The sequence below is a fragment of the Sorex fumeus genome, unplaced genomic scaffold (genome assembly GCF_029834395.1).
Source record: "Sorex fumeus unplaced genomic scaffold, SorFum_2.1 ptg000072l, whole genome shotgun sequence".
NCBI classification, from domain to species: Eukaryota; Metazoa; Chordata; class Mammalia; order Eulipotyphla; family Soricidae; genus Sorex; species Sorex fumeus.
Window position 1 is genome coordinate 51,036,287 of NW_026606129.1, and position 27,222 is coordinate 51,063,508.

The following is a 27,222-nucleotide window of genomic DNA, read 5'->3' on the forward strand; positions in this document are numbered from 1 at the left end:
GTAGGATGGGAGAGAGGATCAGCCAAACCTCAGACAGTGAAAGAATAAGTGACTTTATGATGAAAGCAGAATACAGGCAACAGCTTGGCACTTTCAGACCTCAGCTAAGAATCTTGGGACCCACCTGTCCCTGAACACTTTCCTATGATCTTTTTATGGATTCACAGAGGTGTAGGCATGGAGCACTGTGGCAACCCTAACTGGAAGGCACTCTCTTACCTGAGGCTGTTTCCTGGTCTGGAGGAATGAGGTGATATTGCACTTGGGTTCTAAAAGGGCCTAAAGGTTCTCCCCCCACCCATCCTGTCCCTTTCCCCCAGGATCCCATGGCAAGTGGTATGTGTGCATGGGAGAACGTACTGTAAGCTGAAAAGGCCAACAATGAGCCCTCCCTTCCAGGACTGGAAAATGGCAGCAGGGACAAGAGGCACAGGGGCAGGTAACTCCTGCTTTTAGGCTTCCTCTTTAAACTCAGGTTCAGACCCTTGATCCTGGCAGGTAGGGCCATCCCAGCCCTTGTAACAGTGGCAGATGAAGGATGTCCAAGCTTGAGGGCTGCCATCTGGCAGCACATGCAGAAAGGCTTCCATTTGGTTTGGTTCTCGCCTGACACAGCGCCCATGGCCAAAGCATAGCTGGTGGCTGCAGGCCATGGCTGCACTGGTCACGTTGATCACGTAGGGACCAAGGGTGTCCACCAGGTATTCAGAGAGAGTCCAGCATTCCTCCTAAAGAGAGGGGAATCAGTGCATCAGTGCACCCGCTCCACAGTCCTACTATGATGTCTTTCCATCAGACCCTAGAATGGGCCATGGCATGCAGGAGAAGGAAACAATCACCTGAGAATCGGAGATGTTCCGGTCCCCCCAGAGCACCACGCCGGCTGCCCCCAGTGCTGCACTCACACCTATGGTCTGCACAAGGTCATCCTGGAGGTAGAGAACGGCTAAGCCAGGGTGGAGCTGGCCAGGCCACCCCCACCTTCAAGAAAAGTTCCCATGGGCCGGAGCAATAGTACAGTGGATAAGGTGCTAGACTTGTACAGACAAGGGGTTCCATCCCGAGCAACCCATATGGTCCTCTTGAGCCTGCCAGGAGTGATCCCAGAGCACTAAGCCAGGAGTAAGCCCTGAGCAGTGCCAGGAGTTGCCCAAAACCAAAATTTGTTAAAAAAAGACTTTCCCAGGGCTGAAGAAATAGTACAACAGGTAGGGCGCTTGTCTTGCGCACAGCTGACCCAGGTTCGATCCAGTATTCCCTGTGACCTCCCAAGCACGACCAGGAATAATTCCTGAGCACAGAGCTGGAAGTAACTCCTGAGCACTGCTGGTTGTGGCTCCAAAACAAAAACAAAAAAACCTTTGCCAGCTCATTGATAGCCCGCTGATCGCACTTGAGAGCAGAACCTGTGGGTGCCAAGCCTCCAAATGGCATCTTAGGGTCTCTCCACTCAGATGTTTCACCTCAAACCAGGTCTCAAAGGCTGAGCCTTGCCTCCCCCCATGAATATGTCCAGGGTGGACAAACCTCCTCCTCCAATGCTCCATGCTAGGGCCACCCTCCTCAGAACTAAATCAGAGTCTCTTTCCCAAAACCCCACCAGGCAATATCCTCTCCTCAGACCATCTTAGGACAGGGCCACCCTTTCCCAGGCAGACACCCCTAGACCTCACCCTTCACTCACCCGGGAGAGGAACTTTTCAGAGTCTCGGTGTGTGAGGCGGGAATAGGCAAAAACAGGCAGCGGGTGTGTGTGTCCAATAAAGGCCACCCGAAAGGCCTCCTCCAGACGGTGTCGAACAAATGCCTGGTAGTGGGTAGGCGGCAGACCGGCTGGGAGGTAGATGCTGGGGAAGAGAGCCGTGGAGGCAGTCCAGAGCCACTGAAGCTGGCTGTTGCGGTCGATGGTTTGCGGGTGGCACTCGCCTGAGTAACCGAAATCCTCCTTGTTCCAAGCATTGCCGCAGGCTGGGAAGCCATAGAAGCCCCAGTGTCCCTGGGGCTTCAGTGCCTTGCCCAGCCACAGGGTGATCTCCATCAGTGACTGGGCTGCCTTCTCAAAGCTAGTCTTGGCCTTAAGCATCAGCTCCTTGGAGTCTAGCTGGGGGTATAACTTGTGTATCCATGCCAATGAGGCCTCTTGATAAACTTGACGGTGGCCCCAGTTTCCATCCCAGAGTGGATACCACTGCTCCCAGTCCAGCACTGCCAGGCCAAAAAAACCAGGTTTCAGCCTGTGTTGGATCTGGGAACTGGCTTTGGAAAGGTGGTGGTCCAGGGCCACAGCTTGGGGAATGCCCCCATGGTGAACTTTGCCCTCGGGTCCTATGTAGGGATAGAGGCCGAAGTGGTTCTTGTAGAAGATGGTGATGTTCTGACCATGGAATTTCTGTTTATGGTTGGCTATGATGCCCAGAGAATCTAGCGGCAGTTGCACCCCATACTGGGTGTTACAAGGTGCTGAGGGAACGTTCCACAGCACTATGAAGGGTCGTTCAAGAACCTGCAGCAGCGACAGACCATACCCTAGGCACAGGCCCAGCCCTAGGACCAGGCCTAGCTGCATGGTCATGCCACAGGGCCGGAGACCTGCAGGAGAGAGGGAGTGCACTTAGAGGCCAGAGTCATGGCCTACTGCAGGGAAAGCCGGGGAAACGACCCCCATGCCTCCCCACCTGCTGGGGAGCGGGAAAGGCACTGCAAGAGGGTCGACGCTTCCCTCCGTGTCTGCCGTTGTGCTGACAGCACTGTGCCCTGTGACAATCCACAGCCCTCACAAGTGCCCTTCCTTCCCCTGCCCATCTTCACCAGCCCCAGGAGCACATGGTCCCTGCCTGTATCAGTCATCCTGTTGGTCATCGATGGCCTCGAGCAGGCCCCAGTAACGTCTCCATCATCCTAGCCCTGAGATTTTAAAAAGTGCCACATTCGAGGTTCTTTCAGGGTCAGGAGAATGAGACCCATCATTGTTACTGGTTTTTGGCATACTGAATACGTCACGGGGAGTATGCCAGACTCTGCCGTGTGGGCAGGATACTTTTGGTAGCCTACCACCAGGTTCGCCAGAGTAAGACCTAGAAATAAGATGTTGTGCAGCCGCAAATGCGGCCGCTTCGGGAGCAGGGTTTTATAGTCTCTGGATCTTGGCTGTTGATGGGATTACATAGTGCCGGGGGCAGTTGGTGGGTATAACGCCTGGAAGATGGGGGATCTGGGTGGAGGAGGCCCCAGTTCCAATCCGAGCAGGTTTGGAATTCTACACCCCAGGTCCCGCACACCTGCCTCCGCGCCTGGCTGTCCTCACCAGGGCCCCTTGGAGAAGGGTGGGTTGAGTTTCCCTCCCCACCCCGAGCAGAGCCCTGGCAGCTGAAGACCTCCGGTTCCTGCCACAGCCATACTTAAGACCACTCTCCACACGTTCAGACGAGCCTCATGCATGAAGGAACCAGCAGAGGAACCCAGGTGTGCGGGACCCAGGGTGTAGATCTCCAAGCCTGCTCGGATTGGGACTGGGGCTTCCTCCACCCAGATCCCCCATCTTACAGGCATTATACCCCCCAACTGCTCTTGGTCCCCGCCTAGCCTGGCTTAATTCCTATTCAGCACTCAGGTCCCTGCGGTGATGATACCTTCCCTGAAAGGACTCTTGGATCTCTAGGGAATGGGTACTTGGGCACCAAGTATCCCAGCATGGATGCAGCCACTGCATTCCTGTCCAAATCCTAGGATCGAGGCCTTTATCTGGCTTCTCCATGCCTGTGCCCAGTCCAAGGTCTGGCCACAGCCAGTGCTCAGAAACAGGGATGAGTTTCTGTGCCGGGGAAACAGACATGCTGCCTCTTCGCCTGGCAGAAGAGGAAGGGCACGTGCAGGGGCCTTTGAACCTGCGGGCCTTCTGCGGGGAGAGAACAAAGGCAAGAAGGGGAAGTGCCAGAGGGGCTCAACAAATAAATGACCACAGCCACCCCCCAAAAGAAGCCTTTATTCAGCCGCTCAGAGCTCAGAGCCACGGAACCATACCTAGCCCACTTAGTGCCCAGAAAACAGACCTGGGCTCAAGCTGAACCAGGAACTATGGGCTAAAGTACAGCTGGAGTGCTCACGCTGACAGTCTTGGCCAGTTCATCGGGTCTTGCCCTGGGGGCCTCATATATCCTTCTCCATCCAGAACACGGGGCATCCTCTCAGGTTGTGATACTGTGTTTCCAGCAGGCTTTGTGGCAGTGGCCTTGTTGGAGGTGGGGGACAGGTAGTCACAGGCTCAGGCAGGGGTGGTGCAGGGGGAGGCAGCAATGATGGCGGCTCCCTGGGGGCTTCCAGGGCAGCATGGACAGTCAGGCAGGGGGCCTTGGAGAAGCCACTGAGCAGGGCGGTGGGCAGTCGGCGGCTGGCAAACACCAGACCCTGCACGGGCTCACCTGGCCTGTAGCCCAGGTGGGTGTAGAAGTGCAGCTGGTCCTGGGTGGTGAGGTGGAGCCGGTGGAAGCCCCGGGCCTGAGCGAAGTCCTCCAGGCCTTCCATCAGGCGGCGGCCAAAGCCACGGCCCCTCAAGGCCCGGGCCACCACCACTGTCTCCACCAGGAGACTCTCAGGCCGGTTCAGCACCCGGGACAGGCGGGCATGGCCCACCACAATGGGAGCTGCCTTGGGTGTGGGGCAAGGACCCAGCAGCATGAGGCAGAGGGGGAAGGCATCCGAGGACTGGCCCAAGGAGTGCAGGCGGGAGGCGCGGCTGCGGGGCCACTGCTCATTGATGAGGTCGGCACAGGCATCCAGGAGCTCTGGTCGGCAGTGCACAGGCTCCAGGGTCAGCTCAGCCACACTGGGGATGGGGAGCTCCTCTGGCTGCCGTGCAGGATCCAGGGCCAGCTCACTCAAGCCAGGACTGAGGCTCATCTCTGGCTGGCATGCAGAACATGGGGTCAGCTCAGCTAGTCTGGGGCTCAGGGTCAGCTCTGGCAGGCGCTCAGGATCCAGGCTCAGTTGAGTCAGGCTGGGAGCCAAGGTCATCTGCCGGGCTGCAGGTGCCTCGGTGCCAGGCTGCAGGTTAAGGCCATGGTTTCCAGGCAGTGGCATCTCGTCAGCCCACAGCAGAGCTCTTCTGATGGACAACAGCCATGCTGGGCTGTGTGAGGAGGGAGGACAGAGTCGGGGAAGGAAGAATCAAGAGTGCAAGGACTGCCATGCATGCTGAAACAGGAGTGGAGGCACCTGCCCATACTCACCTGATGGCACAAAGAGGGGACCAGAAATGAGCAACTCCCTGCCTCTGGGGAAGCTGGCGCTAATGGAGAGCCAGGGGTGCCTTGCCCAGCACGGGACAGTGTCTCAGGCAATGCTTTGCTGCTGAAGGCTCGGGTGGAGCCTGAGAGCCTGGGCCCCGGCCTTCTCTCGGTTCAGCAATGTCCTTCCCCACACCACTGCAGCTGGCCAGCATCAGCAGAACAAGCAAAGAAGATACCTGGACACTCCACTTAAGCCCATGCAAGGCAACCTCCAGTGGGTATGGGATCACTAGGAGCTCCCGATTCTGCCCCTGCTTCTCCTCCTGTCCCAGGATGCAGATTTTATGAACACACAGTCATGTTATCCTACCCCTGTATCCAATCCATTAGGCCTCCGTCTACGCATATTGATAAAGCAAGAGTTGAGGTGTAGAGAGTCAGGTCACTTTAAATCTCCACCCCTAGAACAGGTAGCCAATCGGAAGGTAAAATGGGATGGCTGGGGGTGGGGGTGGGGGTGGGATTTGGCTACAGATAAAAGGAGGCGTCTCATATCACTCATCCCTTCTCCATTACAGAATATACATTCTCTGGACCTAACTCTCTTAAAGGGACCCCAGGTCAGGTAGGGCAGTGTTAGACTGGACAGGGCCTAAATACATGTGGGCATCTCGGGGCCAAACAGGCTGAACACAGACAGGGTTTGGATGCCCAAGAGGGCATAGAGTGCTGAGTCTGGGACTGTCACCCACAAGCATATGGCTGTGATTGGAAAGTAGAAAACCTGAGACTAGACAACAGGAACTGCTATGGTACAGCTGGGAGGCCCCAGTGACCCAGAGCATAGGTCACTGTGGCCCAAGACTGGGAAGGCGCACATGGCAAGAGAGCAGCGCAGAGACAAGACGAGTGATATCCTTCACAGGAGGTGAGTAGACAACGTGGGACAGACAGGGAAGTCATTCACAGAACCTGGGGACAGGACCTGGTCATTGTTCACAAATAAAGAGCCTGGACAAGTTGGGAGGAACCTGGACATCCTTTCTGTACAATAAACTAATTTTCAATTTTCAAGTTTTGTATGCAAACATTTCATACAATTCTCAAGAACCACCAGCCCAGGAAAACCCGCTTTCACACTAACAATATTACTCATCCAGCCATAAGGCTTCATCTTGCTCTCCCTAGACTGCTCTCCGAAGCGCTTCCCTTCCCAATGATGCCCAGCCCAGAGCATTTCACTGGGCATGGAGGACCCAGCCATCCTTCCAGAGGGGCCTGGGATCACCTAGTTCTGCATGGGGCAGTTTCTTAACCACCCTAGATAAGCCCCAAGACTTCCTTCCTACTTCTACAGGGGTGTCCAACTGCCACAGGGCTGGGGGTCCAGACCTGACTTCCAACACCTTGACGTTAGTCTATCTTACCCCAGGCCCTGTTGAGACATCCTATGTTGGGGCATCTCTAGAGAAGAGGGCCCCAGGGCCCACCTTTCGACTCACCTGCTCCCCATGGGGTGTCCTGGCTCCCCCTGCCGCTTCCCCAGGCAGGTCCCCTGAGCTTCAGGTCACTTCCACACAAGTTGGTTCCAGATGGTCGCTCCCGCAGACCCCCTCCCACTCGAGACGGCCCTCCCTAAGCCCCTCACCTGCATAGGTCACCTCCCTGGCAGTCAATCGCAGCCCTGCCCCGCAGCGGGGAAGTCTGAAGACCCAAGTCTTCCCGCCGGTTCAACCTCTTTCGCATCGACCCCACCCACACGGGGCGGGGCTCCTGAGTGCTCCGAGGGGGGCCAGTCTCTTCCAGTCCCTCAGTTTCCCGTGCCCTCCTGCCAGTCCCAAACCGCGGAGCGAGGGGGGATGGGAAGTTAGGGGGCTGGACCCTGGGTAGTGCGGCACGGCATGCTCGGGGAGGAAACGACAGACGCAGGCAGGGCGCGCGGGGCGGCACAGCTGCCTAAGGACCACGCGAAGCGGACAAGAGTCGCGGAAAAGACGAACACGCCGCGCGTGGGGAGGGGGTGGTACTGACATGTTCCAAGCTGCGCTCCGAGATGCTCCGCGTCCTCACTCGGCACGGATGGCCATCGAGCTGCGTCTCGAGCGCAGACGCCTCCGCCCGCGCTGACCCCTAGCGACGCGGCGGACGCACTGCAGCCGTTGAGGCCCGCGGCGCCCTCTGCGTGCCCGAGTCAGACCCGGCCAACAGGCCCCGCCCTGGCGGCCCGCGGCGCTCGGTGACCCCGAGACTCGGCCTCTGCCCTCCCAAGTTTAGGCGCCACGTCCCGTGGCCTCTGGCTCCTCGTCGCCAGGTGCCAGCCAGGCCGGATCTCTGGCAGGATTCTTGAGTCTCCTTTTGGGTCCTCCTTCATTTCCCCCCCGGGAGGCCCAACCGGTGACGACACAACACCCAGCTCGGACTGAGCTTCGTTTTTGTCCAGGTTCCCAGCCTTGTCCTCTGCCCGGTCCCCCGCCACCGTTAGATGGAGCCTCCTAGGAGCTAGGAAGCAGCCACTTCGGAACAGGCATTGGATCTGAGGGAAGCCAGCCTTTCCTGGCCCCGAGTCCCAGAGACGACACTTTAGGACAGACACGTTGTTGAAACTTAGTAGCAGTAGTTTATGTGCTTACATAAATAGTAGTTACATTAGTGCTTAAGTCCTGGGCTGTTGGCCTGACCATCACACCTTAGGAGCTCCTGAGCTCTTCTTTCTTTTTGCGCTTTCTTTTTAATTCTCTTCTTTGTTTTTCATTACTGGGCCACACCAACCCCATGCTCAGGGTTTACCTTGGACTCTGTGCTCAAGGATTATTCCAGGCAGGTTCAAGGGACCATATGAGATCCTGGCTGGCCTCATGGCCTACCCACTTATCATTCCAGCCCCTCTCATGTCTCCCTTTTCTGACACCTTCCTGTGTCCTAGTTGCCTCAGAGTGTTGGTGGTAGGAGTGAATGAAATAGGTTGGTTAAGATGCTCAGTATAGAATTTGATGATGGGTTGGCACCACTGAACGTGAGTGAGTTCTTGTAACTGCTGCAGTTCCAAGAGGGAGATAGCTCTTGGGCTGGGAATATGCCTTCCATTCATGATGCCCTGAGTTTCATCCCCAGCACCTGACCTGCCCCCCACATCTTGTGGCCCAGCAATGCTGGGGAGGCCCCTGTGAAGACAGTAATCAAGACAGGGTCAGAGTCACCTGAAGATGTGCATGATCCTGCTGCTGGGTGCTTGGGGAGAGAGAACAGCACCTGCCTGAGCCTCTAAGTCTCTTGTGCAACACCTTCAGACAAATGTGCATGTGTAGGAATGACCATGGCAGAGAGAACTCTTTGCTTTTGGACCATACCCAGCAGTACCCAGGGACTACTATCAGCTCTGTGCTCAGAGCAAGGTGGCTCCAGGTCCTGGATCAGGTATGAAACTGAGACCTTTGGCCTCCTGATCATGTACTGTAGCCCTTTGAGCCATTTCCCTGACCCTGAGCATACTGTTGACTCTGGACAAGCTGAGTGCATTAGGCACTCAATGAGTGTGTGTGTGTGTGTGTGTGTGTGTGTGACTTGTGGCATGTGCCCTGCTGCTCACAACCTGTGCTACTCCACCCTTGGTAGCAGCGACATTTGAATTCTGTAGCCATCTGCTCCAGATCCTCAGGTGAAAGGGCCCTTTCCACAGTGCCGGGGGTGGGGGATGGGGGCACTACCACGCTGGTGGTTGATGAAGAAACTGACAGGGTTGAGGATGAGGAGGGCATCAGAGTGGCTGAAGATGCTCAGTGTTCAAGGATAAGGGGACCCGATCCCCTTGTTCACCCGCCAGTCTTCCCACTTCACCCTGCTGAACTCAGGGTTAAAGGGTCCCATCCTCCAATTTTCCAGACTCAAGTGCCAGCAAGGGTGATTCAGGGTTCAGCAAGATTCTCAGCTTCCTTCTGAACTCCAAGCCCCAGAGACTGAGAAAGGAACTAACTGTTGCCTCTAAATCAGAGCTTTCTAAAAAGGGTCACGCCCCAACCCCTGCAAGTCTTGGGGAGGATTGAGGGTGTGGGCCCTGGGCTAGAGGGCTGGGCCAGCAGCTGAGCCTTCTGCAGACCCAGTCAAGTGCCCTGTTGGGATGGGGTGGGGTGGGGATGGAGTGGGGCCAGGCAGATGAGGACTCTCCTGCTTAGTTAGCACTGGGACAGACTTTGTGGTTGGATTTGGGCCTGGGTAGGGGTGGAGGAAGTGCAGGGACCCATCTGGTGTCAGGTATATTTATGCTGGAATCTGGGTACCTGGGGAGTGTGCCCATGAACTGTATACTTCAGACTGTTTTAAGACATGCCTGGACTCCCCGGGTTCTGTTGCCTTTGTGAGCATCTTCCTCAGAAACATTTTTAAAGGATTGTTTATTTTGTATCCGTTTCAAAGTGTGCATAATACAATGTTTAATTTTTTTTCTACACCTAAGAAAACTTTTTCAAAAATTATTTTGGTGTTGGTGGCAGAGCCATAGTACAGCAGGTTGAGTGTTTTCCTTGAACATGGCCCGCCTGAATTCATCCCCAGCATTCAATATGGACCCCCGAGCACCTCCAGAGTGATTCCTGAGCGCAGAGCCAGAGTAACCTTAAGCATCACTGGATGTAACACAAGCAGCTCAAAAAAAAAAAAAAGTCATGTTGGTATAAAGACAAATGTAGGGGCCAGAAGATAACTCAGAGGACTTGAACACGAACATAGCTTGGCATGCACAAGCTTGGGAATTTGATCTCTGACTACACAAACCTTCCAGCACCACCAGCCGTGCCTCTGGAGGTGTCTAGTGCTGTCTGCAGAGTAGCTGGGTCTGAGTGTTGAACTGTCTAGTCCACACAAACAGGTAAGCATCACTGTGAGTGTCCCACCAGACCCCTTGAGCATGGCTTGGGAGGTCACCCTCATCTGCCCCCCCCAATTTTTTTCATATGGAATCCAGACTGAGTTCATTTTATATATGTGTGTGTGTGTGTGTAGATGTATATATGTATGTATATGTGTATTAATTAGTATGCATTCCTTCTGATTAAAAAAGACAAAATGAAACCTTGTATTATTGCTTTTTCCCCTCATCTCCCCAATAGTGCTGGAGGCAACCAGGGCTACACCAGGTGGAGCTCAGGAGGCCCTTGTTGCTGGGGCTCAAACCAGGGCCCTATTCATGCCAGACCTGGGATCCAAGGCTGAGTCATCTCCACAGCCCAGATTAAAACATTTTTGTGAGAGCTAAGGTGATAATACAGTGCATAATTTGCTTGCAGGAATCTTGGGTTCAAGTGAAGCCAGAAACAGTCCATATGCAGTAGTGGATATAGCCCAGCCTCCTCAAACCCCCCCCTAAAAAAAACCCACATTTTTGTGGGGGCTAGTGAGATGGTTCAATCAGCTGAATACATGCTTCGCCTGTAAAAGGCCCAGGTTCTATATGGTACCACGTGGTCCCGATTGCTGGAAGCAATCTCAAGCAAAAGCATGGAAGGGACTTTGTAGCAAGTATAGTTCATGTGGCACAAACACAAAAACTTTTCGTTCTGTAGCCTGTGGCCCTGTAGTAACTGAGCCCAGTAGATCAGAGTCACCCCCACTTTACGCATTTTTCTGAGAGGTACTGTGTTCATCAAACAGAACTATAGTGCTACTTTGTTGCTGCACTGGGTTAGTGACTGTGATGCCCAAGTTACTGGTTGTCAGGGCAGTGTTGGTGTAGGATAACATTGGTTTGTCCTTTCTGCCTTGCCACAGGAAGCTTAGGTTTATTGGGTTACTCCCATCACAGTGCTCCCATTCCTCTGTGTTTATTTGTAAACTCTTTCTTTGTGCTCTGCTTCCCCAATCACCTTTATCTCCTAATCAGACTCTGTTAACTTGTAAATATTGCTTTTTTTCTTCTCCTTAAGTCCTTTGCATAGTTAATTCAGAGCAATGTCCTTTTTGCATAGATACAGGAAAACAGTTAATGCTATGCTTTTGTAACTTGGTAGTTAATTGACTCCAAATGATATTCACTCCTGGACATCCGTTCTCTCGACTTAAGTCTCAGTTGCTCTTACTTCCAAGCACCCCAAAAGTAGCGTTCCAAACAGAGAATGGATGGACCCAGGGAAAGCTGTGAGCTACTTTGACATCAAAATGGGCCAGGCCAAAACGCCATAATACTGAACTATAAGTTAAGAGTATAGTCATGGACAAATTCTGTCATGATCCAAAAAGTAACAGCTGGATTAGGACCCTGCTAGGGTTAGGAAAGATTAATCTGGCCTGAGCACTGTAGTCTGAGATCGATAGCAAGATGTCCTCAGGAGAGCCACCTTACAAACTTAATGTATCTCTTACTATGTCCATACAAAATAACTAATATTAAGAAGTTGAATGAAGATATTAAGATGTTAATTAAGTTATTGGACTAAGGAAAAGAGAAAAGCCCCTAAGTGGTATTTTGCCCTGGAGCCTGATCCAAAATCAGGAAGGGCTTTGATACACTGATGTGCTACCACCAAGGTTGAAAGTCGGTGAGAAACTAGAGAGACCAGGCTTCGAGAGGGAGCGCTGAGAGATGAGCGGGAGAGACAGAAGGAGAAGGGAATGAGGGGCAGTGTGAGACTGGAATGAGGGGCTCAGTGAGGCTGGAACAGGTGCGTGGGAACAATGGAATGAACGGCAACTGATCACCAACCAGCTTGGCCCTCGTTTCCTCCTTTGTCCAACAATGGCATTGGCCATCCTGGGTGGGGAAGTGGCCCGAGACCACCAAACACAGGCAGCAAGAGTAAGCCATGGGCTTCTCCTAGCCCATGGTGAATACTAAGTAGGAACCAGTGCCTGGACGGGGGTGTGAGACCCTATTCTCTGCTGACAAGACCCCGTGGTTGCGTGACTCCAAGCATGTGCACGGAGCACCATGAGCTCATGCTTGTTCACCCTCTTGTGATTTCACATGTTTGTTGATCCAGAAGCTGGAAATAGAGATGGGCAAGTTTCCAGCAAGCTCAGGATCAGGCTAGTCCCAGGATGGGCTGAAGGAACATCTCGTCTCTGGCCCAAAGAAAGTGCCACCTGGGTTTACAGCAAATCAGAGTTGGAGCCTGTGGCATGGACTCCCACTATGTCCTCCCACCCCTCAGCCTGGTGGCCACTGGAGCAGTGTCACAGTGGCTAACATTGGGGTTTGGTCTTTCAGGATGGTGAGGTTGGAGAAACTGGCAGGGCTAAATAAGATTTGGCCCCAGGGTCTGGGATGTGTCCATCACAGCCGGAGCCCAGGACCAGCTGTGGTGGTGATGGCTGCAGAGACTGGTCAAGAGAGTCTGGCACAAGTCTCCAGGGTGCAGAGAGAGAACATCAGACAAGGACACCGTCCCCCAGAAGCTACATGACACATCCCACCCAATACAACCAGCACGGTTCAGCCTGCCCACAATTCAGGTGGCCTCAGTCCAAGGGAAAAATGGCAGGAAGAAGTTGAGGGCACTGAGGGCACAGAGAGCAGGTCCTGGAGCCCATAAGCCACCAGCTCAGACCCAGCCAGCTCTTGCCAGACCAGGCAGGCTGGCTTGGCACCTGACATGTCTGGGGCAAACCAGCTTTATGGCCAAACTCAGCCTGCTTCTTCTGGTTGTACGACTTCATGTCCTTGGCTACCCAAAACACAGCTCGGCTGCCCCCAACTTGCACTTTCCCAATTCCCTTCCAGGCTCCCAGATTTCTGTGAGCCACAGTTGGTGTGTAACTGTGTTAGTGACAGGTGGGAGATTACAAGTCTATGCACAGGTCATTACAGGCATGGAGAGGTCAGTGCTAGGAGAAAAGGTCACAGGTATGTCTGGATGACTGTTGGATATTAACCCTAAGTGTTTTAGGCTTCATCAGTGAACTGCCCCTTTTCTTCTTCCCAGAGAAGCTTATCATTGTTCCTGTGAGCATCCCTAATACCGTGAGTTTATCTTTAACCTTTCCTGATCTTTCCCCAGCACCCAGCTCAGTGTTGCCACACATGCAACAGTGTTTGTGGAGTGGGTGCGACATCACCACCAACACTGACCTCCTGCCTTTGCCTGCAATGATCCCCTACTTTGATGCTGTTTTTCTTGGCCTGCTCAGGGTGGCCATCTGCCTGGTGGTACTCAGGGTCACTCTGGCAGGCTCAGGGACCATGTGGGGTGCTGGAAATCGAACCCAGGTTGGCTGTGTGCAAGGTAAATACTCTACCTGCTATATTCTCTTTCTGGCCCTGTGACACCCAGTCTCCACCTTAGTCCCCAGCTGTGCTCCAATGCGTCTATCACCTTTAGTTCTCACTGTAGGGTTCTTCTCACCTATTCAGTGTGACACTTCTTCCAGGACACCTTGTGTGCTGGCAGTCCCAGAGGGCTGCCCAACTCAGCAGGCTGTTCCCGAGCCAGAGATTCCTGAGTAGAAGCCGAATCCTCACTGGTATGGTTTGGGGGACCGAGGGCATGGGGTGGGTGTTGTGGCTGGAGAAAGGGGCAGAGGCACAGAAGCAGGAGAATTGACCCCTGGACCTCATGACCAATACAGAGCTGATCTTTGAGAACCTCTGCCCCAGCTCAGGATCCCTTCCTTTGCCCTATCAGGCGTCCCTGCGCCGGGTGTGGACTTGATGCTAAGACTAAGACCTCAGGCTGGAGAGACAGTTTAGAGGGCTGGAGTATGTGCCCACCATTAGGAGGTCCTGGGTTTTGTCCCTGGAACTACATGGCCCCTCAATCACAACATTATTACCAGACCTTGGTGGTCGCGAGCACTGCTGGGGCCTGAGCAGTACTAGCTGAGCATTGTCTGAGTGACCTGGAGCCTCAAGCACTGCTTAGAAAACACCCTGGCCCCCCTCCCCCCGCTTTAGAAAACAAAAACCATGGGGCTGGAGTGATAGCACAGTGGGTAGGGCACTGCCTTGTGCTCTGCCGACCCGGGTTCGAGTCCCAGCATCCCATATGGTCCTCTGAGCACCACCAGGAGTAATTCCTGAGTGCAGAGCCAGGAGTAACCCCTGAGCATCGCCGGGTGTGACCCCAAAAACCACAGGTTCAGACACCAATTCCCGGCCTGCCTCCTTCCCATCATAGCCAGTGCAGGACTATGAACCAGAATGGGGGAGGTGTGCGTGGCTGGGGCGCACTGCCCAGAGGGGAGAGCAGAGCGGAGGAGGCGCCCCTGCCTGTGCGAACAGCAGGGAGAACTGGGCTGGCCGCCTGCCCAGCCAGAAGATCAAACATCACTCCCCCTTTCTCCTTGGGTGGGCAAGGCGAGGCACTGGCACTGGGCCAGCTGGGGGCAGAGGGGCAGTGGGAGAAATACAAAGGGCCCCACCCCTCACGCACACACACAGTGGACCCAATGCCTGTGTGATCCACACGGAGGAAGCAAAGTATGTGGTGCTGGGACAGAATGTGAGTCCTTCCACTCCCAGGGCGGGCCCAGCAGCAAAGCTGTGGCTCCCAGGGAGCACACTTTACAGAACCGACACCAGCAAGATATCACGAAACACATAGAAAACCCTGGAATCTCACACATGTCCTGACCCGGGTCCTGAGAGTTCAAGCGCAGAAGCAGTTGTTTTATATTTAATTTACAAAAGAGACCACCTCAATAATAAAAATAATAAGAAGAAACTATCTAGGCACAGAGGAGTACAGTCGAGTTCCCCAGCTGGGTAAGTACCAGACTGATGTCCATCTGCTCTCTCTCTCTCTCTGGCCCATTCTGTTCAGTCTGCATAAAAGCCAATCCTTTCCTCTTTGGGCTCCACAAAACATAAGACCAGAACTGGATCACAAGAACTCAGGTGATAGATACTAAGGGCTGTAAATCTGTGAGATCTCATCTCTTGGGACCTAAAACTGGGAACGCTGGACGCAGTGGAAGTTCCTGGAGGTCAGATTACCCACAGACATCCATGGAATCCTCTGGATATTTGGGTTGTTGGTCCTCAAAGGCCAACGCCCTCTGTTTCTCTATTCCTTGTATTTTCCTTGGCTGCCTAACTCTCATTCTCTTGCACAGTGAGAGGTCTTCTTCCACCAGATCAACTATAGACAACCGTACATCCAAGAATGTCACAGTGATTGATCATTGGAACTTGTGGGGAAGACAGGGCAGGCTTTGGGGTCAGACTTAGGTCAGTTTAACCTTATAGAGGCACTGGTGCTGCCTCCCTCTGAGGTCGCTCAGCGACCTCCAGTGCCTCTGCCTAAAAGCTGCTAGCTTGCTGGCTCCTCCTTTCTTTAAGGCAACTCAGGGCTTCAGGCCCTGTTGCACTCACTGGCTCCCCTCCTGCTGGGACAGCAAGAGAGCTCTTGAAGCATCCCACAGGACCTTACTCACAGTCCTTGCTATGTTCTATGCATTTTTCTCACTGGGAGTAGAGAGAGGCCAAGGTGAGAGGCCAATATAAGAGGGTGTGAGTCCCCTCGGGAGAGGCCAAGGTGAGAGATCTGAAGAAAAGTTTTGCCAAGAAACCATCTTGTTTTAGGTTTTCTTCTCTTTTCTTAGGTTATTGCTGGCACTCAGAAAACATGGGCAATTCTATTTCTATACCCAAAGATTCCCCTTTGGGTTGCTTATTAAAACATTGAAAGAGTTTCCAATTAGTTTAAATTAGGAGCATCTAGCTGGCCTTTGTAACACTGTATGGCCTGAGTATAAACTAGAACACAGGGAAAGATGGTCAGTGAATAGAAGCTTGCATTACCAGACCATTTTGCAGTTAGATCTTGCACAGGAAACAGAAGAATAGGATTATCAAAGCAGAGGAGGCAGAAAAATGCAAGATTGTATGATTAAATGTGTGTTGCTAAGGCAGCTTATTCTAACTCTCTTCCTCAGAACTAGAAAAGCCAAAAATGGTAACTTCTGACCACCTTAGGCTTACAAATAATTTTGTCATAGTTTATTCTGCCAGCTTTATATTAACAAAAGTGCTTCCTTGACTCATGTTAGCAAGCAGGAAACAGGCTGGTCAGGATGGAAAATGGGAGGGACAAGATTCCCAACCAGCTGACAGGGCTAATTTTGCCCTGGGGACTGCCCTTCCCTTTCTCAGTCCATCAGTTTTTCTCCCTGCCATTTTTTTTTCTTTTTGGGTCATACCTAGGGTTACTCCTGGCTCTGCACTCAGGAATTACTCCTGGTAGTGCTTGGGGGACTATATGGGATGCCGGGGATTGAACCCAGGTTGACCGCGTGCAAGGCAAATGCCCTACCCGCTGTGCTATCAATCCGGCTCCCTCCCTGCCATTCTCGAAGGATTGGATCGATCGAACAACTGCATATGTGTGCACATGTATGTGATATTTGTAGTCAGCTCGTCTGTCTGTCCATCTGAGTGTGGAACACTTGAATGTCAGAGCCAGGTTGAAATCAGAAGTAGAAATCCTTAGACCTGCACAAGCTGCATCACCATTAGAGGTCAGAGTGATATGCAACTCAACATTTTTAAGATTTAGGTGCTTTTGGACCTTGTTAGACAGGATTAAACTGAAAGGCCTCCAAATTGAGTGTTGAGAATGAGGAGAAATTGAAATTCTCAATCTATATCTTATTGTAAAGGTTAAAGGGTTCCTGATTCCTGAAATTCTCTCAGCTCCAGAACCTGTAGTTTAGAAAGGGTTGGGAGCTAGAACCAAAAGCAGAAGGGAGATAAGAACTTTGTGAGACAATGCAGAGATAACTTGAATGAGAAATTAGGCCCTTTTAAAACAGCTGTATAGAAGCCATCAAAATTAAATGGAGAAAGTTTTCTCATGTTTTCATAAACACTGGCAGTTCAAGTGTTTTCTTATGCTGATACCCAAAACTTAGGTAAGAACCAAGGACCTTTTTCTGTGTCTGAAAGCATGTTTGTATTTGTTCTCTGTGGAATTGTTAAAGTATCTGGTGGAGAAGCTCATGATTTGAAATAACTAAGGTACAAGAACTATTGAAATTAAGCCAAAGAAGGTTTTCTTATGCTGGTATGTCTAAATGAGTGTATTTGTTTGTATCTGCATTTAGATTGTTAGAATATCTGACCTAGGGAATCTTGTGAGTTGAAATAATTGTGGTACCTAAAAATAGGTTTAAAGAGTAATGGTTTAATTTAAAACATTAGTTTCTAGAGTTATATAATTGGTTGAAAGACTTCTTTTTTGCTTTTTGGGTCACACCCAGAGATGCACAGGGGTTACTCCTGGCTCATGCACTCAGGAATCACTCCTGGTGGTGCTTGGGGGACCATAGGGGATGCTGGGAATTGAACCCGGGTTCGTCACGTGCAAGGCAAATGCCCTACCTACTGTGCTATCACTCCAGCCCCCTGGTTGAAAGACTTTTATCCTACTAGTGTTTTACCTGATATCTGAGACTTTTGGTTACTTAAATTTCTAGTACTACTTAGCAAAGAGTTAATAACTAGTAATCTCAGACTTCAGCCTGATTATCTGAAGCATATTGCATTAATAAAAGTTTTAAGGATATCAGACTTTCCTGCTGAAATTCTAATACAACGGCCTCAGGACTTTGTATTGAAGAAAAGAGAAAAAAAAAGTAATCCACTTTATATTGAAGCAGCTAGGGAGCAATGGGCTGGAGTGATAGCACAGTGGATAGGGCATTTGCCTTGCATTCACGCAGTCAACCTGGGTTTGATTCCTCTGTCCCTCTCGGAGAACCCAGCAAGCTACCGAGAGTATCCTGCCCACACGCAAAGCCTGGCAAGCTACACATGACGTATTCGATATGCCAAAAACAGTAGCAACAATGGAGATGTTACTGGTGCCCGCTTGAGCAAATCGATGAACAACGGGAGGACAGAGCTACAGTGCAGGGAGAGCACCTTTGGCTATGGTGGCTTCTGAATATAAGGATTTGGGTGAAAATGTGGGAAATTACAGTAGTCAGTCTTTTTTTTTTTAATATGCTGCATGCATTTCTTTCTATTTCCCCCTGGCTTTCTGATATCTGATATCTTTTATTATTTTTTCCCTTTTTCTTTTCTTTTTTTTTTTTTAGCGAATCACCAAGAGGTACAGTTACAGACTTACAAACTTTCGTGCTTACATTTCAGTCACACAATGATTGACTACCCATCCCTCCACTAGTGCCCATTCTCCACCACCAATTACAGTAGTACTGTGCTGTACTGTCCTCAATTTGCTCGAGTGGGCACCAGTAATGTCTCCATTGTGAGACTTGTTACTGTTTTTGGCATATCGAATATGTCATGGGGAGCTTTCGAGGCTTTGCCATGTGGGCAGAATACTCTTGGTAGCTTGCCGGACTTTCTGAGAGGGGGCCAAGGAATTGAACCTGGGTCGGCCGCATGCAAGGCAAATGCCCTACCCGCTATGCTATTGCTCTTGCCCACCAATTACAGTAGTCACTCTTTTTCAGTACGTGAAAATGCCCAGTACATGAAAATGCATACTAATGTTAGGATAACTTTGTTTCATGTAAGCTTTGTCACCAGGTATCAACCTAGTCTTGATCTTAAGAGAGCTTTCTCTACAAGTGTAACATCCATAACTGTTTCATGGTAATCTGTGAGTGTTTTAATTTTCTTATATGTTTTCCTAGAAATTAGAATTCTAAAGATAAAACTTTTACTATGTTCTGCTTAATTCCTAATGTGACGTGAACTTTTGCCAAGACAACTTTAATTGTATTATAAACCTTTTGAATATCTATAGAACTGATATAATGCTTTTGAAAGAGTACTGCAGAGTACAGTTTTGTCATGCTAAATGAGATAATGATTAGCAACTTGTTTCCAAATTTCTTGGGAGATCAAGCTGTATTTGAGTTCAGTAAAATAAGGAGGTTAAAACTGTGAGATGTGACTATAAGAAATAAATGGAATAAAAAAAGTTTATTTTGAGGTACAGTTACAGACTTACATTTAGACTTAATGAATGTAAAAGAATGTGCAGAAGGTTTGAGATTGTAAAGAAATGTGTAGAAATTTAGAGGTTGCACTTTAAGGAAAGGAACTAATCAAACTGGACTGTTATTTAAATATCCTTTTTTTTTTTTTTGCTTTTTGGGTCACACCTGGCATTGCACAGGGTTACTCCTAGTTTATGCACTCAGGAATTACTCCTGGTGGTACTCAGGGGACCATATGGGATGCTGGGAATTGAACCCAGGTCGGCCATGTGCAAGGCAAACATCCTACCCACTGTGCTATTGCTCCAGCCCCCTAAATATCTCCTTTCATCCGCAGAACTGTTCTTGGCAAGATATATGGAAAAGTTATTAAACAGGTAGTCTGGACTCCTGTTAAAGTGCTCTTCAATAATTAGAAATTAAAGTTTTCAACATGGAACTAAATGAGTCAGACATGATGCTGTTAAACTGTATGCTTTAGCTCTATATGTCCCGAAGAACCATCTTTTGACTAGCACCCACAGCAAAGGGTATATTGCATCTCACTGTGAGTAAAGTATTTGCTTTTCTCTCCTTTGTACCTTCAGTAAGTTTTTGATGCTTCATGAACTATGTTGGTTTGCATAACTTCAGATAGGAAGAGTTTCCTTACTGTAATAGTGTCTACCCCTCATGCAGACAGGAAACCATCTATAGGACCCCAAAGCCCTTGTCCAGGGAAATGGAGTCAAGGGATTGCTCTAAATGACAGGAGCAGATATTTAACAGGTACTACTTCAAGTACCCTACAAACCTCAGGAACACAGTAGAGGCAGGCCAGCTCAAGAAAGCACTGGAAATCGTTTCTGCTATGGAAAATGAGGAATCTGCAGATATGCAATGACTGACTCAGCCTGGGCTCTGCTCTCAGCATCAAGAAAAACCTGGAAACCAGGATCTCTCTCCCAGCCTTGAAGAAGGGAAGGGATGGGATGGACTCCTTTTTGCCAGGACACTCCTACAGAAAGTGAGAAGCCCATGGCTACCTCCAGCTCAACCTGCAGACCCGAGGCCACCTTCAGCCCATTGTGGGATCTGATCTTCATATCTTTACAATGGCTGGGCCTGAGGTAGCCCCGATGTGAAATATAAATGCCTTTATTGGTGTCTCTGCTCTGTCTTAGCCAAATCCTCGGAATTCTCAGTAACTAATGGGGTTCCCCAGATGGAAAGTTCTTCGATCCTGTGGTGTTTATGCAAAAGAACAAGTCCAGTTTATTAAGTCACCTCGAAAATTTAATCATAAAGGTGGAGAGAAAGCCACGCTTCATTCCAAGGGACATGGTTTTGGTGCAAAAGTCATATTCTTTTTTTTTTTTTTTTAATAAAGACTTTTTTTTTTATGTAGGAGCAAAAGTCATATTCTTGGTCCATGGAGGGAAATAAAACTTACAGTTAGAATCCAGAGCAAAATCAGCCACACCCTTTAAGGCACACAATGGGTTTGGCACTAGGAATTTAGGCTCTGTTCAAAGTTGTTTTAATTGGGGTCTTGCTAATCTGTAATTGCTTTACCAGAAAGTACCCCCTCAAAAAGCCAAGAATAACCTCTAATAACCTTCAGTCTCTTACTGTCTCCTTATTTTTCCCTAATAGATATCCACACCCTTGTCCCACTCCATAAGCAACATGACAAGGGGAACAGACAGGGCAAGCTCAGAAAATGGTCTTAAGAAAGACGCAAGGCCACGTCAGCATGCTTGGAAGGGAACATGGCTTGTTTGGGTCCTGCTCTTCTCGCCCCATGGCAGGCCTCGGCTTATCATAGCTGACAGCACCTGGCCTTAACATTCTTGTCAGGTTTATTTCCTCTAAGCTTAAGTCCATCACATTACAGATGGTGATTAATGCGGAACCATGGATGCAGGCAATTGAGGCATGGTATTACAGAATTCCAGGCTTTCCTCTTCCTAAGACTCCCTGACTGCATAGGTCCCCTATGTGAACTAGGCCCAAACTCAGAACAGAAATGCCAGAGAAACTTGACACCCCATTTCCTAACTGCAGTCAGGGCTTCATCTCTGAGTGGGGGAATGAAAAAGGAGGTCTCAATTTACCCTTGCCAGCTGCAGTGAGCTGTCCCACTTTTGGCTGCCCCAGCCTACATTTTTGACTCCCTGAAAATTCCTGGGCTTTTTTCTGGGGGGGGGGGGGTCACACCCGGCAATCCACAGGGCTTACTCTTAGGTCTGCACTCAGGAATTACTCCTGGCAGTGCTCAGAGGACCATATGGGATGCTGGGATTCGAACCCAGGTCGGCCTCATGCAAGGCAAATGCTCTACCCGCTGTGCTATCTCTCCAGCCCCTCCTGGGCTTCTAAACAACACCAATTCTGGGCTAGCTGGAGACTGTTGGTTGTGCCTAAGAGAAGGCCCTTTAAGCTTCTCAGCTTCTTATGTTGATTATAAGTGGGAGCCAGGATTGGCACTTCCCAGGGAATGCCACCCCCTGGCATGATTGAGTGAGTGGAGGTTCCAGGCTCTCCTCTGAGAGGGCAGGCTGGGAGTGGGAGAAAGTGGGTGAGATTTGCAAACAGAGGGTTCCTATACCAGGGATGCCATCAGGGGAATCTCAAATTTGCCCGCTGGTAAATGGCATTGCTTTTCTGTGCGGAGGCACTGCTTATATTTCTTTTCTGCAAACTGGAGCTGCACCTGGGCCGTCATTGTGGGGTTCCCACAGATAGGTGCCACCCCAGGGAACCAGAGCTATCCAATTCCAGAGACAGAGACTGCCACCGACTTGAGCCGGAGAAAGAGGGTCATCATCTTGCCACTACGCATGAGCCTCAGAGTTTCTATGAGCCTGGACATGGGAATGGCAGGACTCAGAACATCCGTCCCTTTCTACAGGAGCTGTTGGCTCAAGCCGGGGGAAACATGCCACAGTTGGCTGACACCACCTTGGATTTACAAGCTCAAAATGGACTCCCTGGTGGGTGTGGTATTACAAAATAGGAGGGGGACTAGATTTGTTCACTGCTAAAGAATGGGGGGGATATATGTTTTTCTTCAGGAGGAATTCTGTTTTTATACTAACAGGTCTGGAATAGTTAAAGTTAAGATCTGACAGTTATAGGAAGGACTGTAAAGAAGCTGAGGCATCTGGAGAATGGTCAAGGCTTTTCCTACTCAGGGCTAAGGTTTTGGGTGCTCTATTTACTGCCTTTGTTGGACCCCCTAGCAACCATCATCCTCCTGCTTATACGGCCTTGTGTTTTTAACAGGCTGGTACTTTCGTATCTGAAAGAATTGACACCATAAAATTGATGGTGGTTAAGGCAGCACTATGTGATTCTGGATAGAGCGAATGACCTAGATGGGGAGGTCTGATGACCTACCTAAGTTACAATGACAAATAATAAGAAGCTATATGTAATGGGGATTATGAAACTGTAATGAAAATTAAGAAAATGTGATTGGGATTGGGAAACTGAAACTAGCCCCCTAAGTTAAACAAGAGAAGGGAGGAAGAAGCATTCCTTTTATGACCCCAATTAACGGAGTTCAGGGCTCAGCAGCCACCAGATTGATGGGAGCACACTGAGCCCAACAGATTTATGGGTGTGCACAAGAGATGGTACCTGAAGGCCGCACCAGAATTGAGCAAAATATAAAGACACTGACTGTTTTTCTTTGAGCACCTGAAGGCCATACCATGTGGCAACCATGCACTGATTGTTTTCCTTTTACTTATTACCTCTGTATCCCCTGTTTCACTGATAAGAATGTAAATAGATTGTAGCCCACCTTTAGAGGATAAAAGAGACCCTCTCAGCGAACGGGGCTCCAAGTCTCTTTTTCTTCTGACTTGGGGTCCTCAGCGCCGAGCCGCTAATAAACTCACTAGCCTATCCTGAGCTGTCTCTCTATGTTCATTCGCGGCTCCCGCCGGTACAACATTGACATGTTCGAAGCTGCGCTCCGAGATGCTCCGCATCCTCACTCGGCACGGAGGGCCATCGAGCTGGGTCTGGAGCGCAGGCGCCTCCGCCCGCGCTGACCCCTAGCGACGCGGCGGACGCACTGCAGCCGTTGAGGCCGGCGGCGCCCTCTGCGTGCCAGACCCGGCCAACAGCTGCCGCCGGCGCTCAGTGAACCTCAGACTCTGCCCTCCTAAGTTTAGGCGCCACGTCTCGTGGCCTCAGGCTCCTCGCCGCCAGGTGCCAGCCAGGCAGGTTTCTGGCTTCCGGAGTCCCCCTTTTTAGGTCCTGCTTCATTTCCGCCCCGGGAGGCCCGGCCGGGGACGACACAACACCCAGCTCGGACTGAGCTTCGTTTTTGTCCAGGTCCCCGGCCCTGGCTTCTGCCTGGTCCCCCGCCACACCCAGTGTGAGACCGTTAGATGGAGCCTCCTAAGAGCTAGGAAGCAGCCACTTCGGAAGAGGCACTGGATCTGAGGGAAGTCAGCCTTTCCTGGCCCCGAGTCCCAGAGAGGACACTTTAGAACACACGTTATTGAAACTTAGTAGCAGTAGTTTATGTGCAAGGGTTACATTAGTGCTTAAGTTTGTATATAGATGCCCATAACCAGCCATCGGTTGTGCTGCGATCATTTTTGGTGCTCAAAAATTAGCTTTCCAAACAAGAAACATGCATGCTCTAGTGTCAGGGGCTGGTGCTTCTGAGTGAATTAGGTGTCATCCTGGGCTGTTGGCCTGACCATCACACCTTAGGAGCTCCAGAGCTCTTCTTCCTGTTTGTGCTTTCTTTTTATTCTCTTCTTTGATTTTCATTATTGGGCCACACCAACCCCATGCTCAGGGCTTACCTTGGGCTCTGTGCTCAAGAGCAAGATGGCACCAGGTCCTGAATCAGGTATGAAACTGAGGCCTTTGGCCTCCTGATCATGTACTGTAGCCCTTTGAGCCATTTCCCTGACCCTGAGCAGACTGTTGAGTCTGGGCAAGCTAAGTGCATTAGGTACTCCAATGAGTGTGTGTGTGTGTGTGTGTGTGTGTGTGTGTGTGTGTATGAGAGACTTGTGGCCAGTTACCATGTGCCCTGCTGCTCACAACCTGCGCCACTCCATCCTTGGTAGCAGCGACATTCGAATTCTGTAGCCATCTGCTCCAGATCCTCAGGTGAGAGGTCCCCTTCCACGGTGAGGGGCCCACCACCAGGCTGGCGGTTGATGGAGAAACTGGCAGGGTTGAGGATGAGGAGGGCATCAGGGTGGCTGGGGCGCCGGACACAGCGTCCATGGCTGGAGCACAGGGCCTCACTGCACAGACGAGCCCCACTTGTCACGTTGAGGATGAAGGGCCCCAGCATGGTGTCCACATATCTCTTGATGCCCTCGCATGATTCCTGAGTGTGAGAGAGCGTGTCAGGGACAGCATGGCCAAGACTCTCCCTAGGTCATGGAGTAGCCGGAAGAGCATGATAGAAAGCAGGGGGTGGGGGTAGGCACCAGGGACTCCCTATTCAGTGGTGGCCCTACCACCTATTTTCACCTGCAGCCCCTTACCTTGGTTCTTGTGTCCTCCCAGCTCACCCAGAACACCACTCCTGCCGCTCCTTGGGCTGCACTCTCTCCAAGGCTGTGCTCCAGTTCTTCCTGAAGAAGGGGATGGCAGAGCGCTATGGGGTCTCCCTGCTCACAACACATTGCTGGGACGATGAAGACACTAGTTTACGCAGTCCCCTTCCCTGGGAACAGCCAATCCTGTCCCCAATCCAGCCAGTGAGTGCCAGAAGCAGGTGGAAGCTGCATCTTTCTGATGAATGTGGAATTGGCTGTGCTGTGCCCATATAGAATAGGTACCCAAAGGGCATGAGAAAGACTGGATAAAAGTATCCCAGGTCTCTGCGTCCTCAGAGACTAAGTCAGGTGCCTGGTTTGCTATGAGGTAGTTGGGACCAAAGGAGGACACTCACCAGGGGCAGAAAGGTTTTTGTCATTTCATAGAAGATCTCAAGGTACGGCAGCACAGGCAGATGCGGCTTCCCAACACCCCTGGCCACTCGGAATGCCTCGCCCACTCTGTGCCGCACAAACAGCTGTGACTTCCCAGTGCCCTTCAGCGAGGCAGACAGGTAGATACTTGGGTAGAGAGCACTGCTCTGGTTCCACAGCCACCCCATCTGGTCATTTTCATCACGGATGTTCAGTGGGCACTCGCCTGTGTAGTGAGGGCTATGATCGTAATAGTTGAAGCATTCAGGGAATTGATAGAAGCCCCAGAGGCCACCGGGTCGCAGTGTCTGCCCCAGCTTAAGCGTGTCCCCCATCCAGGCCTGTGCAGCTGCCTGGAACTGTTTCCTGGCTGCCTCTTCCACCTGGCTAGTCGACCAGTGGGGGTGCTTTGCCCGGACCAGTGCTCTGGATCGCTGCCGGTAAATGTCCTTGCTGTCCCAGTTGAAGGCCCAGCGTGGGCGCCACGACTCCCAGTCAATGACACCCAGCCCAGAGAAATTGCACTCAGGAATGGCAGCCAGGATGTCCTGGAATGCGCGGGCCAAGTGGGTATCCAGGCTGGCATTCTGGGGCAGGCCACCGAACACTGGCTCCCCCTTGGATGTGTAGTAGGGGTAGGTGCCCAGCTGGGAGCTGTAGAAAATGGTCATGTCAGGGCCACGGAAGGCCTGATTTGGGTTCACTGTCACATCAAAGACACTGACATCCACATCTATGTTGTGATCCTCCAGGCACCCCTGGGTGTCGGCGTTCCAGATGGTGGAGAAGGGCTGGTTGAGGACCACAGAGTCCCTGGATCCTCGGGCTGTGGCGGTGGACAAGGTCAGCAAGAGAGCGCAGATGGGTAGCAGGTGGGTTGCCATGGCACCGGGCTGCTCTAGGGAAACCTGGGGTACAGGGGACGTTGAGAACAGGCCTTCCCTCTGAGGTTAGCTGGGGCAGGCCTGGGGGAATCCTGAAGCTGCCTGGCTTCAGTCACCATCAGAGTTCATGAAGCCACCTGGCTTCAGGTTAGCAGTGACCTGCTGTGTTCAGGCCTGTCCGAGGGCCAAAGAGAGGCGTGGAGAGGGCCCTGCTTCTGGGGGCAGATCCTAGTTACTTCTGGGCTGGGTCCCTGCTCTCTGCCCCCCACATGCCTTACCCTGACTTCAGCTCACCCCACTCCCTAAAGGGGAAATTTGGGGATCTGTTTTGAGAAGTGTAGTCCTAGGCGCTGTGCATCTAGACTGCCCTGAGGCAGGTGTCAAGAGGCCTTTGCTGTCCTCCCTCAGGAATCCTTCCAGCCCTGCTCAAAGGATGCTCAGTGTTCAAGGATAAGGGGACCCGGTCCCCCTGTCCACCCCACCAGCCTCCCCACTTCACCCTGCTGACCTCAGAGCTGAAGGGTCCCCTCCTTCAATCTTCCAGACCCCAGGACCAGCAAGGGTGAGTCAGGGTTCAGCAAGATTCTCAGCTTCCTTCTGAACTCCAAGCCCCAGAGACTCAGAGAGGAACTAAATGTTGACTGTAAATCAGAGCTTTTTAAAGGGTGGCCCCACCCAGTCTAGGGCGGGTGAGGGGTGGGCCTTGGGCTAGAGGGCTGGGTCAGCAGTTGAGCCTCCTGCAGACCCAGTCAAGTGCCCTGTTGGGGTGGGGTGGGGATGGAGAGGGGCCAGGCGGATGAGGCCTCTCCTGCCTGGTTAGCACTGGGCCAGACTTTGTGGTTGGATTTGGGCCAGGGTGGGGGCGGAGGGGGGCCGTCTGGTGGCAGGCCTGTTTGTATTGGAATGCGGGTACCCAGGGAGTGTACCCACGAACTGTGTACTCAGATTGCTTTAGGACTTGTCTGGACGTCTGGGGTCCTGTGGCCTTTGTGGACCTCTTCCTCAGAAACATTTTTAAAGGGTTCTCTTATTTACTTTTTATTATTATTATTATTTTGCTTTTTGGGTTACACCCGGCGATGCTTAGGGGTTATTCCTGGCTCTGAACTCAGGAATCACTCCTGGCGGTGCTCAGGGGGCCATGTGGGATGCTGGGAATTGAACCCGGGTCGGCCGCATGCAAGGCAAATGCCCTACCTGATGTGCTATATCTGTTTCATAAGAGTGCATAATAATTTTTTTCACACACATACAAAACCCTTTTAAAAAATTATGTTG

General features: G+C 51.3%; 3 protein-coding genes across 6 annotated transcripts; all 3 read right to left on the bottom strand.

Annotated features, from left to right (window-relative positions):
• Positions 1–29: 29 nt before the first annotated feature.
• HYAL3 (hyaluronidase 3) lies at positions 30–23,127 on the bottom strand. 3 transcript variants are annotated; one of them, XM_056129008.1, is made up of 4 exons: positions 23,069–23,127; positions 1,685–2,589; positions 840–929; positions 30–728 (listed from the first exon to the last, which is right to left on the bottom strand). In XM_056129008.1, exons 2-4 carry the CDS (start codon positions 2,570–2,572, stop codon positions 453–455), a joined length of 1,254 nt encoding a protein of 417 aa, XP_055984983.1. In that variant the 5' UTR covers positions 2,573–2,589; positions 23,069–23,127; the 3' UTR covers positions 30–452. The 3 variants fall into 3 exon arrangements, with proteins under 3 accessions (XP_055984983.1, XP_055984984.1, XP_055984985.1); XM_056129009.1 differs by lacking the exon at positions 23,069–23,127 and adding an exon at positions 7,257–7,305; XM_056129010.1 differs by lacking the exon at positions 840–929.
• NAA80 (N-alpha-acetyltransferase 80, NatH catalytic subunit) lies at positions 3,803–23,145 on the bottom strand. Of its 2 annotated transcripts, none has more exons than XM_056129020.1 (2): positions 23,069–23,145; positions 3,803–5,125 (listed from the first exon to the last, which is right to left on the bottom strand). In XM_056129020.1, the coding sequence occupies exon 2, from the start codon at positions 5,074–5,076 to the stop codon at positions 4,147–4,149; it is 930 nt and encodes a 309-aa protein (XP_055984995.1). In that variant the 5' UTR covers positions 5,077–5,125; positions 23,069–23,145; the 3' UTR covers positions 3,803–4,146. The 2 variants fall into 2 exon arrangements, with proteins under 2 accessions (XP_055984995.1, XP_055984996.1); XM_056129021.1 differs by lacking the exon at positions 23,069–23,145 and adding an exon at positions 7,257–7,345.
• Positions 23,146–23,641: 496 nt separating this feature from the next.
• Positions 23,642–26,560, bottom strand: HYAL1 (hyaluronidase 1). The gene is made up of 4 exons (XM_056129007.1): positions 26,453–26,560; positions 25,042–25,968; positions 24,632–24,721; positions 23,642–24,471 (listed from the first exon to the last, which is right to left on the bottom strand). Exons 2-4 carry the CDS (start codon positions 25,942–25,944, stop codon positions 24,154–24,156), a joined length of 1,311 nt encoding a protein of 436 aa, XP_055984982.1. The 5' UTR covers positions 25,945–25,968; positions 26,453–26,560; the 3' UTR covers positions 23,642–24,153.
• Positions 26,561–27,222: the final 662 nt, after the last annotated feature.

What these genes read in the sequence shown, in the direction of transcription:
- HYAL3 (XM_056129008.1), bottom strand. Translation starts at nt 2,572, where the DNA reads ATGACCATGCAGCTAGGCCTGGTCCTAGGGCTGGGCCTGTGCCTAGGG. An exon ending in CTGAAAAGTTCCTCTCCCGG is followed by an intron (nt 930 to 1,684) that starts GTGAGTGAAGGG and finishes CTCTACCTCCAG; the next exon opens with GATGACCTTGTGCAGACCAT. An exon ending in GGAACATCTCCGATTCTCAG is followed by an intron (nt 729 to 839) that starts GTGATTGTTTCC and finishes CCCTCTCTTTAG; the next exon opens with GAGGAATGCTGGACTCTCTC.
- NAA80 (XM_056129020.1), bottom strand. Translation starts at nt 5,076, where the DNA reads ATGCCACTGCCTGGAAACCATGGCCTTAACCTGCAGCCTGGCACCGAG.
- HYAL1 (XM_056129007.1), bottom strand. Translation starts at nt 25,944, where the DNA reads ATGGCAACCCACCTGCTACCCATCTGCGCTCTCTTGCTGACCTTGTCC. An exon ending in CAAAAACCTTTCTGCCCCTG is followed by an intron (nt 24,722 to 25,041) that starts GTGAGTGTCCTC and finishes CCCCTTCTTCAG; the next exon opens with GAAGAACTGGAGCACAGCCT. An exon ending in GGGAGGACACAAGAACCAAG is followed by an intron (nt 24,472 to 24,631) that starts GTAAGGGGCTGC and finishes TCTCACACTCAG; the next exon opens with GAATCATGCGAGGGCATCAA.